This window comes from Oppia nitens, unplaced genomic scaffold (assembly GCF_028296485.1).
Source record: "Oppia nitens isolate AA-2021 unplaced genomic scaffold, nextdenovo-longstitch-racon4-pilon3 scaffold21_pilon_pilon_pilon, whole genome shotgun sequence".
NCBI lineage: Eukaryota > Metazoa > Arthropoda > Arachnida > Sarcoptiformes > Oppiidae > Oppia > Oppia nitens.
In genome coordinates this window covers 1,102,534-1,127,500 of record NW_026533201.1, presented here as the reverse complement: position 1 = coordinate 1,127,500, position 24,967 = coordinate 1,102,534, and the positions used below count along the sequence as shown (strand labels likewise).

At 24.0% G+C, this 24,967-nt stretch overlaps 5 protein-coding genes across 8 annotated transcripts in view; 4 read left to right on the top strand and 1 right to left on the bottom strand.

Annotated features, from left to right (window-relative positions):
- LOC128953409 (uncharacterized) overlaps positions 1-195 on the top strand; it is a 1,020-nt gene extending 825 nt beyond the window's left edge. Inside the window, exon 3 of the mRNA XM_054298893.1 lies at positions 40-195. Coding sequence (XP_054154868.1) covers positions 40-195 — 156 coding nt within the window. The remainder of the gene's footprint in view (positions 1-39) is intronic.
- LOC128953296 (uncharacterized) overlaps positions 1-24,967 on the bottom strand; it is a 388,095-nt gene that overhangs the window by 45,617 nt on the left and 317,511 nt on the right. Inside the window, exon 1 of one of the 4 annotated variants that reach the window (XM_054298782.1) lies at positions 23,268-23,278. The exons of the other annotated variants lie outside the window; for them this stretch is intronic. The gene's annotated coding sequence lies outside the window, so the exon portion shown is untranslated. Of the gene's footprint in view, positions 1-23,267; positions 23,279-24,967 lie in introns of those variants that run through there. 4 annotated transcript variants of the gene reach the window in all.
- Positions 3,082-5,218, top strand: LOC128953290 (uncharacterized). The gene is made up of 3 exons (XM_054298772.1): positions 3,082-3,350; positions 3,940-4,439; positions 5,044-5,218. The coding sequence occupies exons 1-3, from the start codon at positions 3,116-3,118 to the stop codon at positions 5,167-5,169; spliced, it is 861 nt and encodes a 286-aa protein (XP_054154747.1). The 5' UTR covers positions 3,082-3,115; the 3' UTR covers positions 5,170-5,218.
- LOC128953408 (keratin, type I cytoskeletal 9-like) lies at positions 17,834-18,890 on the top strand. Its single transcript, XM_054298892.1, has 2 exons — positions 17,834-17,969; positions 18,035-18,890. The coding sequence occupies exons 1-2, from the start codon at positions 17,834-17,836 to the stop codon at positions 18,853-18,855; spliced, it is 957 nt and encodes a 318-aa protein (XP_054154867.1). The 3' UTR covers positions 18,856-18,890.
- Positions 20,618-22,672, top strand: LOC128953276 (spidroin-2-like). The gene is made up of 4 exons (XM_054298755.1): positions 20,618-20,675; positions 20,734-20,834; positions 21,128-21,877; positions 21,953-22,672. The coding sequence occupies exons 2-4, from the start codon at positions 20,747-20,749 to the stop codon at positions 22,618-22,620; spliced, it is 1,506 nt and encodes a 501-aa protein (XP_054154730.1). The 5' UTR covers positions 20,618-20,675; positions 20,734-20,746; the 3' UTR covers positions 22,621-22,672.

Here is a 24,967-nt window from a genome sequence, read left to right as displayed (position 1 = left end):
TAACATTATTTTATATTTTAACATATTTTTTTTAATCAGAATTTAAAAGATAAAAAGTCTGCTTACATGGAAATTGAGAATAAAATTGCAAACTTATCGCCTGAATCGTTAAAATTGAAAACTTTGGAAATAATTGTTACGGAAATTGAATATTCTTCACGTATTTATCGACATTTGGCTACAGTTTTTACATAAAAAATATTAAAAATTAATTTTTAGTTTTTATTAAAAACAAACTAATTATTATTAAAACAAAAAAAATAAATAAATAATATTTTTAATTTTGTTTTTATAAATAATTTTGATATTTTATGAATTATAATAAACTTATAAACTTTCAATGTTTGCCTATTATTTTTGTTAGGTATGTTATTTATAATATATAATTTTAAATATTTAGATAATAAACTTATTTTAATCAATTAATTGAATTTGAACTAAATTTCAATATATTTTATAAATAAACTTTAAATAAGTTTTAAAAAATAGTTTATTACTAAACTAAAGTATTATGTATTATGTTAGTATATGTTTAATTTAACTAATATTATTATTAAATATTATAGTGTAATATAAAATTTCTAACATTTATTTTTAATTTTATTAAAATTACATTTTTTGATATATATATTCAATGATATAGTGTTCATAAAAAATATCTAATAGTAAAGCTAGTAATAGTTTTTTTTAAAAATTTATTTTTAAAATAAATGGTATAAAATATACTATAATTTATTATTATTACTATTATTCATTGTTTTTATTTTGTAAATGTATATAAAGAGCCAGTCAAATGATCTTGAGCCGCGTATTTTTTGAATAACTTTTGAACGGCTAGAGATAATTTAATTCTGTAAAATACACTTAAGATTATCATATCGACCACACTTAATATACACAATCACAAAACTAGGATGACCAGATATACAAAATATCGGGACCAACTAAGGACACTATGCTACAGGCAAAACTACAACTGACAAATTTATTATGACAATGATAATTTGTAGTCAAGAAATAATAGTTTATTCTAAAAAAAGAATCATCAAAATCGGATTGGTAGTTTTACTTTTATGGTTTATTAAGTTTGTCATAAATCATATTATATAAAATAGTCAAAAATAAAAATGACGTTATTTATGAATATTCTATGCTTATTAGATAAACTTTTCAATTATATTACTAATTCTAAAAACGAAATTTTAATGTTGATTAGTTTTAGAAATAATCGGATTTCAATATAAATCACACTATTGTAATTTGATATTATAATTTATATTGAAATTCGATTATTTTGAAAACTAGTCAACATTTAAAAATTACGTTTTTAGAAATAGTAATTTAATTGAAAAGTTCATCTAATAAGTATATAATATTCATAAATAACGTCATTTTTATTTAAGACCATTTTATATAATATGATTTTTTGATAAACTTAACAAGCCATAAAAATAAAACTACCAATCCGATTTTGATGATTCTTTTTTTATATTAAATTATTATTTCCTGACTACAAATTATCATTTTCATAATAAATTTGTCAGTTGTAGTTTGGCCTGTAGCATAGTGTCTTTAGTTGGTCCCGATATTTTGTATATCTGGTCATCCTAGTTTTGTGATTGTGTGTATATTAAGTGTGGTTGATATGATATTCTTAAATGTATTTTACAGAATTAAATTATCTCTAGCCGTTCAAAAGTTATTCAAAAAATACGCGGCTCAAGATCAATTGACCTGCTCTTTAGATAATATTACTTAAAAAAATTATTGACTACTTATTAATTTTAAAATAATAAAATAAATTAATATGTTACTAAAAAATTAAATATAGACATACATTTTTTTTTAAAAAATATCTAACTTATATTTACAATTTATATAGTATATTAATATATTATCATATTAGAGTATTTAATTAATTTTTAAAAATTTATTTTAGCTATCTATTTTTGTTTGTTTACTTTATACGATAGTTACTTTCAAAATTGTCTTATATTAAAATTGACATTTATTTTTTATTAAAAAAAATAAATAAAAACACTATATTTGTTAAAAACACTATATATATATATATTATCAATAGATTTAATAATAATTTATATACAGTATATAACTAAAAATAATAAATATAAATGTCAACAACGTTAAAATAGTGCTACTGTTAACATGTTATCAATAAAAAAAATGTTATCATTATAAAAAAAACTAATAAGATTACTAGGACAAAATGTTACAGTTTTTTTTAAATAACAATATAAACTTTTGTTTTTTTTTGAATAGTACAGTATATAGTGTTTTTTTAATGTATTAAATTACTAATAATCAGGGTTTTAAAATAATGGCAGGCATAAACAATTACATGCCTATTAGTATGTAAATGCATGTCCAGTCTCTGCCATCTATATTGAGATAATGAAACCTATTATTATAATTTTATATTAGAAAATTAATTTATAGATAATTATTTTTATCACTATATTTGCTTGTTTGGTGGTATACTTTTAATTATGAGATATTAACCTTTTTTTAAATAAGTATAATAATTTTCAAATTTTATTAACACTTTAAAATAACAAAATTATTATAAATTTTTATAAATACAAATTGTTTTTTAACAATTTAAAATGGCAGGCAAATAAAATAGATGCCCAAAATCCTAGGCATTTATGGCTATCTATTTGGTCACTGCCAGGGCAGGCATTTATCAAATTAAAAACCCTGCTAATAATACTGTATACTAATTTATTATAACTAAAAATAGTTTTTTTATTACTATTATTATTAATTACTAGATAAAAAAAAGTAAACTGTCACATTTTTGATGGAAAAATATTTTATTGACACACACAATGTCATATTTTTATATATATTAAGTTTATTTAGATTAAAATTATCACTAAATAATACTTTTATTATTTTTTATTATCAACAAAATATAGTACATATTATAGTTTGTTTTTTTTAAAAAAATTGTTTTATTATTTTTATAAGTATATATAAAGTATATATTTAATTGCTCAATTTAGATTTTAGTATTATTATTTTTTTTTTTTAAAATATTTGTTATTTTATTTTGTGCAAATTTTTTTTAAAAAATAAATAATAATAATAAATAATGTATTGGATTATTGAATTGATTACTATATTTATTGCCACACTTGGTGCCTGTAAATATTTTATGACCATGTTAAGTTCAACAAAAAATAATACTAAAAAATCAACTAGTTCATCATCATCATCATCATCAGCTTTCAAATGTCCAGCATCGTCAATTACGAAATCTGCAAAAACAATTATCAATACACCTGAATTAAAATATACATGGGAGGATCTGGATAATAGATATTATTGTATGTATACCTGTTTGAATAATATATGATTTTAGTATTTAATAAATAATACTTTTACATATAGTTAGTAATTTTAAAATTTACATTTAATAAGTATTTTTTTAAGTATTTAAAAAATAAAAATACCAGCACTACATTATTAATTAATTTTAATGATAAAAAATTATATACAGTATATATATAGTATATATTATATATATACTATAATTAAAAATTAATATATTGTATAAACATTAATAATTTAATATAAATCTATAAATAATTATCAAAAAAAAAGAATAATAATTAAAAATAGTTTATATTTTATTATAATTTTAGAAATATTTATTAAATATTTAATTTTTTTTTAATTTTTTTGTGCTTAAATACCTGTCCACTACACACTACTCAACCCATCCCATCCCATCCCATCCCATCCCATCCCATCCCATCCCATCCCATCCCATCCCATCCCATCCCATCCCATCCCATCCCATCCCATCCCATCCCATCCCATCCCATCCCATCCCATCACTACATACCGGTACATACATACTGGTACATACATACTGGTACATACATACTGGTACATACATACTGGTACATACAGTTCCCAAAGATGAAACCCAGGAAAAATTTGACTACCGTTGGAAAACGTGCGAAATTTGGCAAAAATGTACCGTGGACCAAATGCGCCAATTGACCCAGGCCAATCTGGATACCCTGTACGCTATGATGCGACTACAGGGTCTCAAATATCGTATGCAAGGTATAGGATATATGGAAAAATTTTACGAACGATTTATACAAATGGCCCAGGATCGTTTACCGGAAATTTATAAATTGATTGACGGACAGGCACCGGGCAATGAAACTGTACGCAAAGTTAACACGTATTATTTGGGTGTATCTTTCGAAGAGTATCGATGGATGGGTCAGCAATTGGATGTCAGGCGTAAAAACGTGTTAACACCAGTTGGCGATACCACTGAGCAGGCGTTGATGGATGAGTTTAAGTCAATGCAAAAGGATATATTGACAGCTATTTTATGGGCCAATGAGTATATTATGAAAAAAGGAGATACATTTTGGGGCGGTTTGCACGTACATGTATGTATTTAAAATTAATTTTTTAAAAATATATAATTTTACTTTTAAAAATTACTACTATACTTTTTAAATAGTAGAATTATACTATGTTAAAAAATATATTTATTTATTTAAAAAAAATAAATAAATTTACTTATAATATAATTATACTATATTTAAAAAAAAAATAAATAAAATTACATGAAATTGTTGTTCACACTAATAATATGTATTAGAATTATATTATGTTAAGTTTTTTTATTTTTAATTATTATTATTAATTAATTAGTTAATTAATATATTATTATTTAATAGTTAGTGTTAAAGTTATTTTATATCTACTTTAATTAATTATCTCAAAAATAGTTAGTTATAAAGTTAATAATTTTTTTTAAATGTTATTAATTTATAGTTGTTATAAATAATTTTTATTTTATTTAATACATAAAAAAATAATTATCACTAAAATTAATAGTATTAGTATTAGTAGTAATAGTAAACAATTTCAAATTGTATTAATACTTTAATACCTAATATATTATTATTATTATCTTATATTTGTTTTTTGTTACTGATTACTAATATATTTATTTTGTTTTTTTATAAATTTTTTAATACTATATAGTTTCATGAATTAGTATCAAATATTTTCAAACAAATTAACGATGACCTAGATCAATTACCCAGCGATGAATTCAAAAAGCATACATTACAGATATTGATCGAGGAGGTGGGCGTCCTAACAATTTAATAAAAAAAATAATACACACATATTATTAATTAATAAATAAATCAAATTAATTAATTAATATATCTAAAATAAAGTAGTTATATATAAATATAATTATTTTTTAAAAAATAAGTGTTTTGATTTTATAATTTTTAAAAAAAATCAAATAAAAATAATACAATATTATTATTATTAAATAATTATTTATTTGTTCAAAAATAATAACAAATAATTTTTATTAATTATATTGATTACTATTTAGATAAAATTAAAAAATACATTTGTTATAGAAAAAAATTATTATAATAGAAAAAAAATTATAATATAAATAATTAAAGTTTACAAACAAACTATTTTTATATTTAATCAAAATATTAATAATAATAACTATTTATAAGTGTAACTAATTATTAATTAACAGTTTTTTTTAATAAATAAAACAATTTTATTTATAATCATCAACAAAAAATATTGCAAACAAATAAATAAATTATATATTAATTATTAAATTGTATGAATACTAGTGAATAGGTTAGTATTATCGATACAGTCGTCCATATAAGTGATGTATTGATTTTAAACAGTGAACAGGCATTCAATTCAATTGTATTCAATTGTATTGATTGTATTAACGTATTAACCATTGGATACAAATCAATAGGTAAACAGCAGTTATGTTGTTGTTGTTTACGGCTATATATTGTATCTGTAATACAGTTAATAGTTTTTCGTTGATTTTCTGTCAATTGAATTGAATTCATGGTTAACCACAGGTAAAGTCCAGTTAGAAATACCAGGTGCTGGGCATAGGCTAGAAATTCAAATAAATTATCTAGATACATTTATTTTTAAATGTAAAACAAAAATTAATAAATATTTTTTTTTGTGTAAAAATAACAATTTTTATACTTTACCATTGACTTTCATTTTCATTAATAAATTAATCATATGAAATGTATATTTACATAGATCAAATATTAATTGTCCATAAATACATAGTAGACTAGTCGATACATTATCTAATAATCTATTAGCACATTGTCTCAATAGATAATGTTGCCTGGCTATTTTTTGTAAATTGAATTCAATAGTAATTTTATTATTATTATTATTATTATTATTATTATTATTATAGTTATTAAAATCAAATTTTAATATTTTTGAATTTAATTCATCAAACATTTTAGCTATTATTTTTGAATTTAATCCACAATATAAGCATGCTAAATATAGGGGTATATGTTTAATTAAATAATAAAATGTATAATTTAGTATCATAAATAAAATATGTCGATCAAAATTATCTTGATTATTATTTGTTTTTGTTGTAATATTATTTTTATTAGATAATAATAATCTATTATTATATTTAAGATAAATAGTTTCGGTTGAAATATTTACAACAAATACAACAAACAATATTATTATTAGCCAAACAATTAATTCAATTTTTAATTTTCTAGCATGTACACTTTTTAGTAAAATTATATTATCATTATTAGTATATAATGGCATATTACATTTTATTTTAATTATTATGACAATTATTGTTATAAATTTTATTATTGATGTAAATAACGATAATGTTAGATTAATCATTTGTATATAGATACATTCAAAACAAATAAAATATATAATTAATAATAGCCAGGTTAATCTAATAGTGTATAGCCATATGGTATAGTAATAATAGTAATTATTATTAGACTTACTAATATTATTTTGACGAAAACCATAAAATTTCATAAATCTAATTAAAATTATTAAAATCAAACTAGGTGATGTATAGTTTTTCATTATTATTTATTATTTAATAATAATAATAAATATATTAAACTATATTAATCAATTTTTTTTAAATATTAATTCAAGTATTGACTATTTTATTAAAATAAATTAAGAAGTTTTAGTTTGAATCTAACAATATATTTATATATATTAATCTAATTTATTTAAATAACTAAATGTATTTTCTTCTAACATATTTTATTGATTTTAATTAAATTAAATTTTTCTATGCAAATATTTAATTAATATAAAATATTTATAAACATAAAATAAACATAATTTTATATTAAATGTCATTTTATATATAATATTTTATGAACTGTCATTTATTTATAGTACCCAGTACTTAAATTTATTAAAAAAAATTATTTAAATGACAAAAAAAGATAAACATAATAAAATAAATTAAAAACCTTATTTTTATTATTTATATAATAAACATTATAATAGATAAATATATATTTTTTCAAAAAATAAATATTAATTGTTTTAAAATAATTATACATTAGTTATAAACAATTTTCGTTTGCAAACATAAATATACATATTTTTTTAATAATTATTTTTTAAAAATATATCTTTTAATCATAATTTTTTAATTATTAAATTGTATGAATACTAGTGAATAGGTTAGTATTATCGATACAGTCGTCCATATAAGTGATGTATTGATTTTAAACAGTGAACAGGCATTCAATTCAATTGTATTCAATTGTATTGATTGTATTAACGTATTAACCATTGGATACAAATCAATAGGTAAACAACAGTTATGTTGTTGTTTACGGCTATATATTGTATCTGTAATACAGTTAATAGTTTTTCGTTGATTTTGTGTCAATTGAATTGAATTCATGGTTAACCATAGATAAAGACAAGTTAGAAATACCAGGTGCTGAGCATAGGCTAGAAATTCAAATAAATTATCTAGATACATTTATTTTTAAATGTAAAACAAAAATTAATAAATATTTTTTTTGTGTAAAAATAACAATTTTTATACTTTACCATTGACTTTCATTTTCATTAATAAATTAATCATATGAAATGTATATTTACATAGATCAAATATTAATTGTCCATAAATACATAGTAGACTAGTCGATACATTTTCCAATAATCTATTAGCACATTGTCTCAATTGATAATGTTGCCTGGCTATTTTTTGTAAATTTAATTCAATAGTAATTTTATTATTATTATTATTATTATTATAGTTATTAAAATCTAATTTTAATATTTTTGAATTTAATTCATCAAACATTTTAGCTATTATTTTTGAATTTAGTCCACAATATAAGCATGCTAAATATAGGGGCATATGTTTAGTTAGATAATAAAATATATAGTTTAGCATCATAAATATGATACGTTGACCAAAATTATCTAGCTTAGTTTTTGCTGTTATAATTAATGTTGTATTTTTATTAATTTTAGATAATAATTTATTATGTTTAACTACTATATAGATAATTTCAGTTGATAAATTTATTAAAAATACAATTACCAATATGAGTAGGCAAACAATTGATTCAAATTTTAATTTTTTAGCATGCACACTTTCTATTAATATTATACTGTTATTATTATTATTATTATTATTATCAGCATCATATATAGATAAATCACATTTAATTTTACATATGATTACAATTACGGTCAGAAATTTTAATATACATGTAGCTAACGATATAGTTATGTTTATTAATTGTGCATGAACAATTGTAAAATAACTAAAATATATAATTAACAATAGCAATGTTAATCTAATACAGTATACCCATAGTGTATAGTAATTGATTTTATTATTATTATTATTATTACTACTAGATTTGTTAATATTTTGCCGGAAACCATATAACTGCATAAATTTAATTAGAAATTTTAAAATCAAACTAGGTGATGTATTGGTTTTATACATTATGTATTTTAATTTAACTAGTTTATATATATATATATTTTTTAAAAATACAATTAATTTTAGTTAATAAATTTTTATATTTTAGCTACTTTGAGTATTTTACTAAAAATAATAATAATGTAATATATTTATATATTAAGTGATATAATTAAAAACAAAATAAATCAATATTTTCACTATTTTTTTAATTATAATATCATTTATATAATATATTTAATTGTTTTTTTTTCATAGTAAAGTAAATATGATATATATAATTATTATTGAAAAAAATATATATTTTGCATTTTTGTGAATTTATTATTTATATTTATTTATTTATTTCCTGCTCAAATAAATATATACGAAAATATAAATAAATAATTTATATATAGTTTAGATATTTTCTAAAACATTTAATATTTATTTATATTTATTAATAGTAAACAAAATATATTATTATATATCAACTCAATAGTACTTAATATTATTTATTTTTTTATTGATTTAATGTTATTTGTAATACTAGTAAATAAATATTTTTATATTTATGTAAAGTTTTTTTCTCAACTAAATAAATAATTAATAAATAATACTAAGATTTTTTATTTTTTAATACATTAATATTTTTTAATACATTAATATTTTTTAATACATTAATATTTTTCAAAGTATTAATATTTTTTTAAAAAATATTTACAATATCAAATACTTAATATTATTAAAAATAAATAAAAATTTACTGTTACAAAGATAAACATTATCAAATTAATTAATAAGTTATTATTTTCTTATTATCTATTTTTAATATTTAATAAATAATTAATATTTTTTTTGTTGTTGAAAAAACATGTACTGTGAATAAACTTTATAATTGATAAATATTTTAAAATATATATATTAATAGATATTAATTTTTTTTTTATAATTTATTACACAATAATAATATTACAGTACTTTAGTTATAATTAAAAAAAAACTTAAAAATACTTTTTGTATTTACTAGTTATTAATTATATATTTTTAACACTTTTTATTTGTAAGTTTAAAATTTAAAAAAATAATTATAATATAAAATGCTGTATCATATTAAAAATAATAATTAATTTTATTGTATAATAATTAAATAAGTTGTTATAATTATAACAATTATAAAATAATTAAATGTTGAGAAATTAAATAATAATAATAATAATAACTTATAAATGTCAAAGAGATAATCATTATCATATTAATTAAAATTAGTTATCTTAATTTTTTTTGTATTAAGTAGATAAATAATATCAAATTATTTTAATAATAATAATTTTAATTGACAGTTACTTACATTTTAGCTATTGATAAATAAATTATATTTTTTAGGTATCATAATAATAGACATACATAAAAAATATTATTGTATGTGTAGTAACTATATTATATGGTATATATACTGTACTAGTATATATATAACTACAATAATAACAATATAAATATTAATAAAAAATAATATTTTTTTAAAAAAATTTACTTGCAATATAAAAAAATGTATAATCAATTATTATTATTATTTTTAATAATAATTTTCAATAGTAAGTTTTGAAATAATTTTTAATAATTTTTTTTATAATAAACTTTTATTGTAATTATTATTTTAGTTAAATATATTTCTAGCGATAAATGTTTGAATGGTTGGGATGCATACGATCCGCAACTAAAATGTTTAACAATTATTACGGATACAGTCGACACATACGATAATGCCCGGGATATGTGTGCTAAGTTGGCACCGGGAGGATCAACATTGTTGACAATACATTCACCCGGGGAACAGGACTATATTAAGGACTATCTATTCGACAAACATAGACTAGTCAATTCAATATGGTTGGGTGCCCGGGTCAAACAACAACAAATTAGCTGGATGGATAATACAAATGTTAGCTATACTAATTGGGTAACTGGTCGACCATTAAACACCACTGTCGATGAATGCATTGAAATGGTAGCCGAAGATATAGGTCAGGGTAAATGGTTTGATACTCAATGCAATAAAATGAACCAGGTTGTTTGTCAATCTGTACAGGTGCTTGATAATAATGAGCTAGTTAAAATGCTGATGGATTTTAGAAAAGTTAATAAAATATTAAACATGGAATTGGAAACTCAACATGCTAAATTAGTTGAACTAAATAGCTTAGTTAAAAATCAACAAGCTCAATTAGATCAGCAACATAATCAGCTAGCTAAGCTAGTTGCCAATCCCGTTCCCGTTGGTTTCCTGTACGTACAATTTCCCGGTCAACCCGAACCCAGTCAATTGTGGACAAGTCCAGAATCGTTTGTCAAATGGCAAGATATTACTCGGGAATATTCGGGACTGTTTTTCCGGGCCGAAGGTTCGGGTTCCGCACCGTTTGGACAGATTCAGGCCAGCAATCAATCCTATATATCGACAGCTCATGTATATGAAGGTTATGTATCGGCTGTCCAATCATATAATCAATATGTTATAGAATTAAATGATCAAGGTGGTGGTTGGAGTAATCAATTTATTAATGATAATAATTATTTGATGTATGGTTTGAAATTTTTTACAACCAATGGTGAATTACGTCCACGTAATCAAGCGATACGTATATTCAAACGTATTGAATGAAATTAATTAATTAATTAATTATTATTATTACAGTATTTTATAATGAAATAAATGTATTTAAAAAAATCATATTATTTTGCATTTTTTAAGTCTATTTATTTATTATCGTATTAATTAAAACTCATTATTATTATCTTATTTTTTTGTATTACAGTAAGTAAATTGTTAAAATAAAATATTGTTAAAAATAGTTATTAATACACATTTTATTTATTAATTGAAAATATTGTTAGATAATCAAATTAAAAAATAAATAAATATTTATTGTAGTTTAATTTATGATAATATTTTTTTGATAATTATTTATAATATTAAATCTATTATTTAGATAAAAATTTTTTATAAGTACCAAGTTTAAAAAATAATATTATATTTTTTAACCTGATAATGGGTTATTACTTTAGTATTGATTGCTAAGTATTGATTTGTATAATAATAATAATAATAATAATAATAATAATAATAATAATAATAATAACTTTTACTAAATATTTAAGATTATAATATACAGATATATATTCAATATCTATATATATATATATATATATATTAATTAAAATACTGTTTGTCGGTGTATTTGTCGGTATATTTGAATAGTTTTTTGTTATAAAATAAAAAATTATTGTGTAATGTGTGGGAAAAGTTTGAAATTAGTGAAAAATTGATAACATTTTTGTTTTAGTTATTATTATTATTGTTAATTTACAAACTATTAACAATTAATTTAGACTATATATATATATATATATATATATATATAATTAAATTAATCTATTATTTATAATAATAGAAATAATTTTCATTTATAATATATATATATAAATTAATAAAATATGATAAAAATTACTATTATTAAAAATACGTTACAAACTAACATTGAATTTCAAATATGTTAGTTATATTTATTATAGATAAATATAATAATAATAATAATAATAATCATAATATATTGTAATATAGCTATCAGTACTCAAATAAATCAAGTATTTATATTTGTGTACTTGAAATACTTTAATATATTAATAGTATATATAAATTATAATAATAATTAGTAAAAATTAATTATTTATACAAATATATATTATTACAAAAAAATAATATTAAATATAAATAATTATTAACTTAAAAAATTAATAAAACCAAAAAAAATTATTATACAAAAAAAACAATGAAAAACTTGTTCCTAATAATTATACTAATAATTAATTGTAAGTTTTAAATAATATAATATTTTTAAAAAATAATTTTTCTATTTTTTATATAATTATTAGACAGTTGTATAATTAGCGAAAAATGTTTGGACGGTTGGGATGCCTACGATAGCCAACTAAAATGTATCAAAATTATTACGGATACAGTCGATACCTATGATAATGCTATACATAAGTGTACAACATTGGCACCGGGATCAACATTGTTGACAATACACTCACCCGAGGAACAGGACTACATGATTGACTATCTATATACTAAACATAAACTATTTGATTCAATATGGTTGGGTGCCCAGGTTAATCAAAAATTGATTAGCTGGATGGATCATAGCACAGTTATGTATACTAATTGGGCTCAGGGTCGTCCACTAGTAACTACTGTAGATGAATGTCTAGAAATACGACCGGATAGCCTATTAACCAATGATGCTGATGGGGGACAGGGAGGTAAATGGTATGACACACAATGTACTAAACATAATCAAGTAGTTTGCCAACAAATGCAACAAGTACCATTGGGTCAATTGGAAATGTTATTAATGGAAATTAGTATGCATGCTAAAATTTTGGAAACGAAATTACAAAATCAACAAGTTGAATTAGGAAAACATCAAGTTGAATTAGGTAAATATCAAGATCAATTAAGTAGACAACAAGATACATTGATTAATCAACAAGATGAATTAGATGAACATCATGATCAATTAGTTAGTCAACAAGATCAACTGGGAAAACAAAAAATTATCATGGATAATCAACAACTAGAATTGGGAAAACATCAAGTTGAATTGGGAAAGCACCAAGATACACTAGATAAACAACAAGATACATTGGAAAAACACCAAGATCAACTAGGAAAGCAACAAGATCAACTAGGTAAACAGCAAGTTACATTAGACAATCAGCAAGTTGTACTAGGAAAACACCAAGATCAATTGGTTGGACACAACGATCGTTTAGACAAATTGGAAAAATCCAATCCAATACCCGTAGGATTTATTTACGTACAATTGAGTGGACAATCCGAACCCAGTCGATTGTGGTCCCAGTATAAATGGCTAGAAATTACCGGGAATTATTCGGGATTATTTTTCCGGGCCGAGGGTTCGGGTTCGGAACCGTTTGGTCAGATACAAGTGGCCAATCAATCGTCGATAGTATCGACCGTTTTTAGCCAACAACGTATACTGTCGGGCGGTACTAATTTTAAACAAACGTTGATTGAATTAAATTATACCCAGGGTGGCTGGACCCCTGATTTTCTACCCGGTACCGATCAGGTCTATTTGGAGGGTTTGAAATTTTTTATGACCCTGGGCGAAAATCGACCGCGCAATCAAGCTATTAGAATATTCAAACGTATTGAATAATTAAAAAACAAAAAAAAATAAAAAAAATTTAGATATCAAATAATACTAATAATTTTAATTAATAATAATTAAACTTTATTTTTTTTGTTAATAGAATTTTGTTAGTTTTTATAAATTAAAAAATTATTTTAAATTTTTTTTAATTGTTAAAAAATTACTAATACTAAATAATTGCTGTAATAGTATTATATTTTTTAAAAAATAAAATATTCTAATAATTAGCAAAAAAAATAATAATTAAATTCATTGAATAATTGTTTTCTTAATAATTATAATACAAATAATAACATTGTATCTAATTTTTTTAAAGAGTATTATTGATTTTATTAAATTTATAAATATTACTAATTATTTTTTATAAAAGTTAATGACTGACATTATAACTAATTTTTTTTAACAAATAAATAAATGTTATATAAAAATATAACAGTATGTTTACAAAAAATACTATAAAATTGAAAACTAATTATTTTTATAAAATAATGTTTTCAATATAACTTTACATTTTATTTGAAATGCATATCTAATTAATTATTATAATTGTAACCAAAAAAAAACATAAGCAAAATATTATAAGTCATTGTATTTTAATAAATAAAAAAACATTTAATTTATGTATTACTTAAACAATAATAATAATATCTTATGATAAAAACAAAAAATCAATATTTTAATAACAATTTTAATAATAATAAAATTATACATAATTTTTGATAACCATAACAAAAATAATAATAATAAATAAATTTGTTATTAAAAAATAATTTATATAACATAACATCATATGACATTTTTTTTTGTACAATTTATATATCATATTAATTGTGCTAAAAAATTAATATTTATTAAATAAAATATTATCACTTAATAACATTAAAATTATAATAATAATAATAATGGACGAGTTATACACATTAAATGATCCTGCATATTTTTGTAAACCAATTAGCTTGGTAATTAATTTATTAAAATTATATGGATTTCGACAATCATTACGTACACCAATTAGCAGGCTAAAATTTACTGTAATTATTATTGTAAAATTACTAGCATATATTTATCTATACTATATGCATTGGATAATAATAATCGAGCAAAATGGTCACATTAGTAATCTGGTATTTATGTCCTACAAAATTGTGGCAACCCTACTAATATTGTCAACATTAAAATGTGACCAGGTTATAATTATACAAAATAATAGTAATACTAATAATAATAATAATCAATTAATTGAACGTTATCAATTGACCAAATTTGATTGTCAAAAATATACACGTAGGGTGATCATATGGATAGTTGTATTGGTAGTTAATTGGTTATTATTTGTTACTATTGATTTAGTTAAAATTAGCCAGTACAGTAAAATGTTTGGTCTATTTCCACGTAAAAATCGTAGCAAATCAATGGACATTAATCTATGGTTATACGGTTTGGAAAGCTTAGTCTACTATGGTCTGGCTAATTTGGCTAATAATCTGGTTACCCTATATTGTTCAATTAGTTGCCAAATTATCAGGGCAATGTTTGATAAATTTAATCGGGATATTTTAGGCAATCAATTGTTCAAATTGAATTGTCTAGCTGATTTGAACCAGATACATTATGTATATTATTTACTATGTCAGCAAGCTAATCGACTACAACAATTAGTATCCGTATCATTATTAATTATCTATATGATTTTTGTCTATGATATGTGCAAGTATGCTTATCAAATTATCATGTACATTAATCGACATGAGCTACAAGGTAATTAATTAATTAATTAATTAATAAATAATTATTATAATAAATTTTTTACTAGCTAAAAAAATAATTATTATTATTTTCCAAATAATCTAAATTTTATTATTTATATTAAATTTAATTATTAATTTTTTTGCAAATTTTTTAAAAATTATTTAAAATAAACAATAGTTTTTAAATTAATTTCTATGTTTTTTTTATTTTTAGTTTATTAATTAACTAAATTATTTTAGAAATATATTGATAAATACTAAAATATATTTATAATATATATGTATATTTAATTTTGTAATCTATAAGTATTATTTTTAATAATTTTTTTTTAATTATTTTTAAAAATAATTAGATCACATGTTTGACTTGATTGTTACTGGCTATAAAATGTTATTTACCATGCTACAATTTCTAATTGTTACCATTAGTGCATCAAATATGGCTCAAAGTAGTCGTAAAATTTATGGTTCAATTATGTCGACGACAATACTTAACAACACTAACGTTATTACAAATCAATCGACATATATATCTAGAGATTGTTATCATAAGTTGAATATGATTTTCGGTTATATTATTAATCAACCAATAGATTTGACTGCCTGTTCGCTGTTTACAATTCAACCGTCAATGATATGGACAGCCCTATCGATTGTCATAACCTATTCAGTAGTGTTTATCGAGTTTAGCAAATAAATTACAATTTTTTATAAATTAATTAATTATATATTTTTAATTTTTTTTTTTTAGTTAAAACAATTATATTTTATTGTACTGTATGTTAATTTTGTTTAACTTTTTTTTTGTTTTGTTTCTCTAAACCAATAATAATTATCATTAATAATTATAATAAGTTATTATACTGTAGTTATTTAGTTAATTGATTTTAGACTCCGAAATTTTTTTTAACTATAAAATATAATAATTTTTAGATTGTTAATTAAAGTAAAACATTTTATTAAAAATTTTTAGATTATTCTATATTTATTAACTTATTATTATTTTTTGTTATAATGTTTATAATTAATTTAATAAAAATTTTATTTTAAATCAAGTAACTTATTAAATTTTATATTTAATAAATTATAATAATATTTTTTTTTGTAAACAATTTGTGATTTTAATAAAATGCTAAAAAATTATAGAATTTTTTAGAAATATATTATTTAAAAAAAAAAAATAAAATCGTAACTATCCAATATGTTTAAAGAAAAATTAAATTAAAAAATAATATGTAACCGGATGTTATGCTTTTACTGATATATAAAATTATCATCCCTTTCCCCCTATCCAACACCCCCCCCTATTCAMCACCCCTCCCTATTTTCCAACCAATCCCAATTGTCCATACTTTATTTTTTTAAAAAACAAACAAACATAAAATTGACGAATTTGGACAACATTTACGTATATTATATATATATATATATACTAAGGTTGCACAAGTTTATGTTTGTTTAGGGGGTACAGTGGGGGTGGGTAGGTGTGGGAGCAACTTCAAGGGTTATTTAGGAAATAAATGCCTGCCCTGGCAATGCCCCCCAAATGCCTATAGTTTATAGTTAACACACAGTTGTATGTACAATATTTATATACTGCATATTATTATGAAATATTAATTAATAATTAATAAATTTTTAATTTAAAAAAAATGTTTTATTTAAGTTTGAAATAAAAAAAAATATTATATTCTTTAGTAAAGCAGTCAGTAGTGTGTATTCAAAAGGGATAGAAATCTATACTAAAGTAACAGTTTGTTTAGTAAATTTAAAAAAAAAATATTTAATAAAATAATAACTTGATTAAATAAAATTATTGTTTTTGTTTTTGTTGATAATTTCATAGATACAAAAAAAAATGTTTGGAAAACAATTGGTTAGTTTGCTAACAATTTTATTGATTACAGCATTTAATTGCTATATTTGTTTATTGTACTCTCTTTCTGGACTTAACTCTCTTTCATCTCCTCTGTCTCTCAGTCTCTCTTTCTATCTCTGGTCTCTCTTTCTGTCTCTCTTTCTGCTCTCTCTCTATGGGGCCTCGGTGGCCGATCACTGGTCTTAGACCGGTCATTTATAGTCATTTACGAGGCTCATTCTATGGCAATGATTTAGGTGGTCAACCTGGTGGCAGTCATTTAGGTGGTCAACCTGGTGGCAGTCATTTAGGTGGTCATCCCTCTCTCTCTCTCTCTCTCTCTCTCTCTCTCTCTCTCTCTCTCTCAGTCATTTAGTAGGTCAACCTGGTGGCAGTCATTTAGGTGGTCAACCTGGTGGCAGTCATTTAGGTGGTCAACCCGGTGGCAGTCATTTAGGTGGTCAACCTGGTGGCAGTCATTTAGTAGGTCAACCTGGTGGCAGTCATTTAGGTGGTCAACCTGGTGGCAGTCATTTAGGTGGTCAACCTGGTGGCAGTCATTTAGGTGGTCATCCCGGTGGCAGTCATTTAGTAGGTCAACCTGGTGGCAGTCATTTAGGTGGTCAACCTGGTGGCAGTCATTTAGGTGGTCAACCCGGTGGCAGTCATTTAGGTGGTCAACCTGGTGGCAGTCATTTAGTAGGTCAACCTGGTGGCAGTCATTTAGGTGGTCAACCTGGTGGCAGTCATTTAGTAGGTCAACCTGGTGGCAGTCATTTAGGTGGTCAACCTGGTGGCAGTCATTTAGGTGGTCAGCCTGGTGGCAGTCATTTAGTAGGTCAACCTGGTGGCAGTCATTTAGGTGGTCAGCCTGGTGGCAGTCATTTAGGTGGTCAGCCTGGTGGCAGTCATTTAGGTGGTCAGCCTGGTGGCAGTCATTTAGTAGGTCAACCTGGTGGCAGTCATTTAGGTGGTCAGCCTGGTGGCAGTCATTTAGGTGGTCAGCCTGGTGGCAGTCACTTAGGTGGTCAACCTGGTGGCAGTCATTTAGGTGGTCAACCAGTTGGCAATGGACAATTAGCTAGTCCGATTTTTGCGGCAGATATGGCCAGTTATTATAGATGGTTAGCCGCCGAACATGCTATACGTTCTAAAGCTAATGCTACTGGTGCTGAAGCTGACAATCCTATTAGATAGTATATTAAAACAGAAATTGCTATTTAAACAATATTTGCTAGAAATTAATAAATATTTTTAAAAATAAAAAATGTCAAAATAAAATTAAAAAAATCTTATTAAAAAAAATAAATATATTTATTTAAACAAAATAATATAGATTGATCTAGATTTTATTTGTAATATTTATAATAATTTATAATTATAAATATCATTTATTTTAAAATAAAAAATAATTACAAAAATATAGTATTATATTAAATATAGTTTTGTTTTTTTATTTGTAATATTTATCGACATTAAATTATTTATATACATATATAGTTAGTACTGTTTTTATTGCAAAAATCGCAATTATTACATAGCGCAATCTATTTTTTTTAAATTAACTAATAAGATTTAAATTTTAAAAAATTGTATGTCTAAAAAACATAAATTTCCTAATTAACATTTATTAATTATTTTAACAATATAATATATAATAATTTTTAAAATTTAACCAGGATAAAAGTTAATTTTTACTGAATTACAAATATTATATTATTATATAACAGATATATTCATTTTTTTAAAAAGTGTATAAAAAAGTGATTTACGTGTGAAATTATAAAATATTTTAATTTTAATCACGTGATCATATTTATTCTGTAATGTTTGCAAACCACTATGTCAGAACCTAACCTATAAATGTTATAATAAATATTTCATAGAAAATATGTTAAGCTTATATTGAAAATTTATAGGAATAAATTTTTTTTTTAAGTTGGACAAAAAATAAATTTATATGGCTTTTCAAACTATTCAAAATAAATTGACGTTATTTATGGATATTAGACACTAATTAGATAAAGATTTTAATACTATTAATTATTTAAAAAAAAAATTATGTCAAATATTTTTTTAGATAATCAAATTTTAATATAAAATACTTTTTCGAATTTCAATATTGTGTTCTTTGAATAAGTAATAATATTAAAAATCATTATCTAATAAGTGTCTACTATTCATAAATAACGAATTATTTTATTTTTAAATATTTTATATAATGTACAGTATTTTTCTACAAGTAACATTTTAACAATAAAATAGATCATTTTTATTTTGTTATTTAAACATGGTCATCAATTTACACTAATTTGATGAAAAATTAACAACACTACATATATTTCAACTATACTAAAAAAATATGTATTATTTAATAACTTTAAAAAAAAATCAAAATTATTACATAACCGGATGTTTCTACGTTTACTAATATATAAACTTTTCCATTGACCCCCTCATTTCCATCCCCTCTCCCACTTATTTTCATATATTAATACCTATTATATATCATTTGTTTTTTTATTTGGTTTTAAAACATCTACACATTTACGCATTTTTTTTCAGACAAACCGCGCGTACACTTAATTACATATACTATATATATATATATATATATATAGGGCTGCACAAGTTGTCTAAGGGAGTAATGGGGTGGGGGATGGGCTAATGGTAGTGTATATGTTTAATTTTAAAGTATAATATGTTATTGATAAAATTTATATAATATATAATATAAAAAATTTATAGTTTAATATAATAAAATAAATTTTAAACTAATAATAATAATAAATTAAAATTTATTAATTTAATTTTAGGTTTCATTATAGATTACCCCATATACCCCACTACCCTCGCCACCAATGATCTCAATACAGTTACGTATTAATTGAAATTATTATGAAATAATTATTAATAGATAATTAAATTTTATTTTTTTCTAAAAAACACAAAAAAATATGTTTTTTTTTATTAGTTAAGTATATTATAGTTAGCAGTCAATAGTGTTTTGTTCAAAGGTATAGTTAAGCTAATAAAAAATTTATTGTATAATAAACTAGTATTTATTTTTTATAGCCAACAAAAAAAAATGTTTGGAAAACAATTGGTTAGTTTGCTAACAATTTTATTGATTACAGCATTTAATTGCTATAATTGTTTAAAAGATATACAAAATGGTATTATTATTTAATAAATTAAAAATATTAAATACTTATGTATTCTCTCACTCTCTCTCTCTCTCTCTCTCTCTCTCTCTCTCTCTCTCTCTCTCTCTCTCTCTCTCTCTCTCTCTCTCTCTCTCTCTCTCTCTCTCTCTCTCTCTCTCTCTCTCTCTCTCTSTCTCTCTCTCTCTGTCTCTCTTTAATTAAAATATTCTCAATTGAATGTAAATTTGAATGAATGAATGAGAGAGAGAGAGAGAGAGAGACTAATAATTAATTTAATTGAAACAATCCCTAAACACATACAGAATGTCCAGATCTATCATTCATTAAACGTAGCGAATGGGGAGCTCACAGATCACCACTAGCCATACGGCCGATGCAACTACCCGTCCGTCATCTATTCATATTCAACATTTATGTGTCGCAAAAGTGTCTGGATCTACAATCATGTATACTAGCCGTACGTAGGATTCAGGACAAACAAAAACAAAAGTATAATATAGATATTGGCTATAATTGGCTGATTGGCGGCGACGGTCGGGTATATCTGGGACGGGATCAACAATCAAAGGGTGCGTTGCCAAAGGGTTTGCACAATCAATCGCTTTCGATAGCATTTATTGGTCAGTTTGATAAACAACCGCCCAGTCAGCTGATGCTGTCAACTGGTCAACGTTTGCTAAAATGTTTGGACAAATTGGACGATCGATTGGCCAGCGATTATCAATTGCATGGTGCTCGCGATCAAATTTGTACGGATGGTCCTGGCCAAAAACTATACGATCTAATTAAACAATGGCCGCGATTTGTTGGCGGACCATTGCCCAGCTATAGGTGCAATAATCGTACGGCTAATGGTACTACTACTACTACTACTAGTGGTGGTGGTGGTGGTGGTGCTAATGCTACCGCTATTGACAATCCTGCTATAGTTAGCAATCAACCTGCTAGCAAACCTGATATTGATAGTTACTATGGCAACTATGGTGATGGTCGATTCGGTGGTGGTATTATTTATGGTGCTGTTGGAGCTGATCAAATTGGTCAGTTTAAAGGTACTGCTACTACAACAATGCTACTATAATATTATAATAATCTATATAATAATGTTCAATATGGTGTACCTAAAGGTCTTGTAGGTGCTCCTCTTGTTGGTTTAGATCGTGTGTTACCTCCTGCTGGTGCAGCTCCTGGTGGTGCAGCTCCTGGTGGTGCAGCTCCTGCTGGTGCAGCTCCTGGTGGTGCAGCTCCTGGTGGTGCTGCTCCTGTTGGTGCAGCTCCTGCTGGTTCAGCTCCTGCTGGTGCAGCTCCTGGTGGTGCAGCTCCTGGTGGTGCAGCTCCTAGTGGTGCTGCTCCTGTTGGTGCAGCTCCTACTGGTTCAGCTCCTGCTGGTGCAGCTCCTGCTGGTTCAGCTCCTGCTGGTGCAGCTCCTGGTGGTGCAGCTCCTAGTGGTGCTGCTCCTGTTGGTGCAGCTCCTACTGGTTCAGCTCCTGCTGGTGCAGCTCCTGCTGGTTCAGCTCCTGCTGGTGCAGCTCCTGGTGGTGCAGCTCCTAGTGGTGCTGCTCCTGTTGGTGCAGCTCCTACTGGTTCAGCTCCTGCTGGTGCAGCTCCTGCTGGTKCAGCTCCTGCTGGTGCAGCTCCTGGTGGTGCAGCTCCTAGTGGTGCTGCTCCTGTTGGTGCTGCTCCTGTTAGTGCAGCTCCTGCTTCTGCAGCACCTGGTGGTGCAGCTACTGTTGGTGCAGCTCCTGGTGTTGCAGCTCCTGCTGGTGCTTCTCCTGCTCAAATTGGTAGTCATTAATTTAATATTAAATTTAAAATGATATTTATTTGATATGTTATGTTAATAAAAACAATTTCTATATAAATTAATCTATGATTAAATAAAATAATTTTCACAATAAAATTGATTATTAAAAAATATGCTTTAATTGTACTATAATTTTAATTAAAATATAAATAATAGTTAATTATCATATATGATAATTAAAAGCAATAATATTATATTTACATTAAAATACTATATTATTTTATATTTAGTGTTGGTATATACAGTTGAATATTCCCTCCATAATTTAATTTTATCCCGCACTAACCCGTTAGATAGGACTACTACGGTATAATTATTTTATATTTTAATTTTGAATAATTACTAATTAAAACTTTATTTTTTAGGAAAAAAAATTCAATTTTACACAAATTGTTATTAATAAACAAAAAATAATAATAATTATAATGAATTAATTGTTATAATTGTTTTATTAAGTAAAATTACATTAGCATTATAGGGAATTCCCAGTTAGCATCCAAACCCTTATTATATAATATGATAACTTTATTATTTTTTTTAAAAAAACAAGTATAATTGTCAAATATGTTTTATGAAATTTTAAAAAAATATTAKGTAACCGGATGTTATATTTTTATTGATATATAAAATTAGTCTACCTTTCTCCCCCCAGTTCCTATCCCTATTTAACTACCAATCCCATTGTATACAAATCTTTTAAAAAACAAAAATTGACGTAATTGTAGAAAATACGCGTACTTTGTATATATATATATATATATATATATATATATATATATATATATATATATATATATATATATATATAATGTAATGCGCGTGTTGTCCAAATGCGTCAATATGGGTATAGTTCATAAGCTATAAACTCATTTAGCCCAAATCACTTGACCCAAATATTTATATTTTTTAAATATATTTTATAAAAATATAAAAACTTAAGTAATTTTATTTAATTAATTCTATAAATAAATAATAATCTAATAGTTATATAATTTAGAACTTATTAATATTTATTACATATTAATTTTTTTTAAATATATATATAATAAAGCCAGTGATATTACCAATTGACTAAAAAAATAAATATGTAAAAAATAAATATTAATGTTTAAAATTTATAACTAATCAAATAAGTCAAATAAATTTTGGTTAAATGTATAATATAATATTAAATTAACTGTATATTATTATGAAATAGCTAGCTAATTAAAATTTTTTATAATAAAAAAATAATTTATAGTTTCTAATTTATAGCAGTTAGTAGTGTATTAGCGATAGTAAACTTTATTAAGCAAAATGTTTGTTTTTTTAAAAATTAATTAATTAATTAATTTGACTATACTTTTACAACTATTTTACTTTTTATTAAGAAAAAAAAAATGTTTGGAAAACAATTGGTTAGTTTGCTAACAATTTTATTGATTACAGCATTTAATTGCTATAATTGTTTTAAAGATTTACAAAAAGTTATAATAATTTTTAAAAAATCAGATAATTTCTCTGTCTCTCTCTCTGTCTCTCTCTGTCTCTCTCTCTGTCTCTCTCTCTGTCTCTCTCTCTGTCTCTCTCTCTGTCTCTCTCTCTGTCTCTCTCTCTGTCTCTCTCTCTGTCTCTCTCTCTGTCTCTCTCTCTGTCTCTCTCTCTGTCTCTCTCTCTCTCTCTCTCTGTCTCTCTCTCTCTCTCTCTCTCTCTCTCTCTCTCTCTCTGTCTCTCTCTCTGTCTCTCTCTCTCTCTCTCTCTCTCTCTCTCTCTCTCTCTCTCTCTCTCTCTGTCTCTCTCTCTGTCTCTCTCTCTGTCTCTCTCTCTGTCTCTCTCTCTCTGTCTCTCTCTCTGTCTCTCTCTCTGTCTCTCTCACTGTCTCTCATTGTCTCTCATTGTCTCTCATTGTCTCTCATTGTCTCTCATTCCGAATCAATGCTAATATAGCTTATAATTATTACTATCATTCAAAACACACACACACACAGAATGTCCTGAACTGCCATTTATTGGACGTACGGAATGGGGGGCACGTCTATCAAAACAATCACTCAGACCGTCTAAGCTACCCGTCCGTCATCTGTTCATACATCATACTACTAGCTATCCGGCTCAATGCGGTGATCTGAACTCTATGTATCTATTCTGTTAGCTCCATACAAAAAATTACAAAATGATTATGCTAAACAGGAACCGGATATTACCTATAATGCATTGATCGGGCGGTGACGGCCGTATATATATCTGGGACGGGATCAACACTGTCGGTCGCATCGATACCAGTAGGTTTAGCGGATCAGTCGATAATAATATAGCATTTATTGGTCAGTTCCCCACACGATATCGAACGGCCCAACCA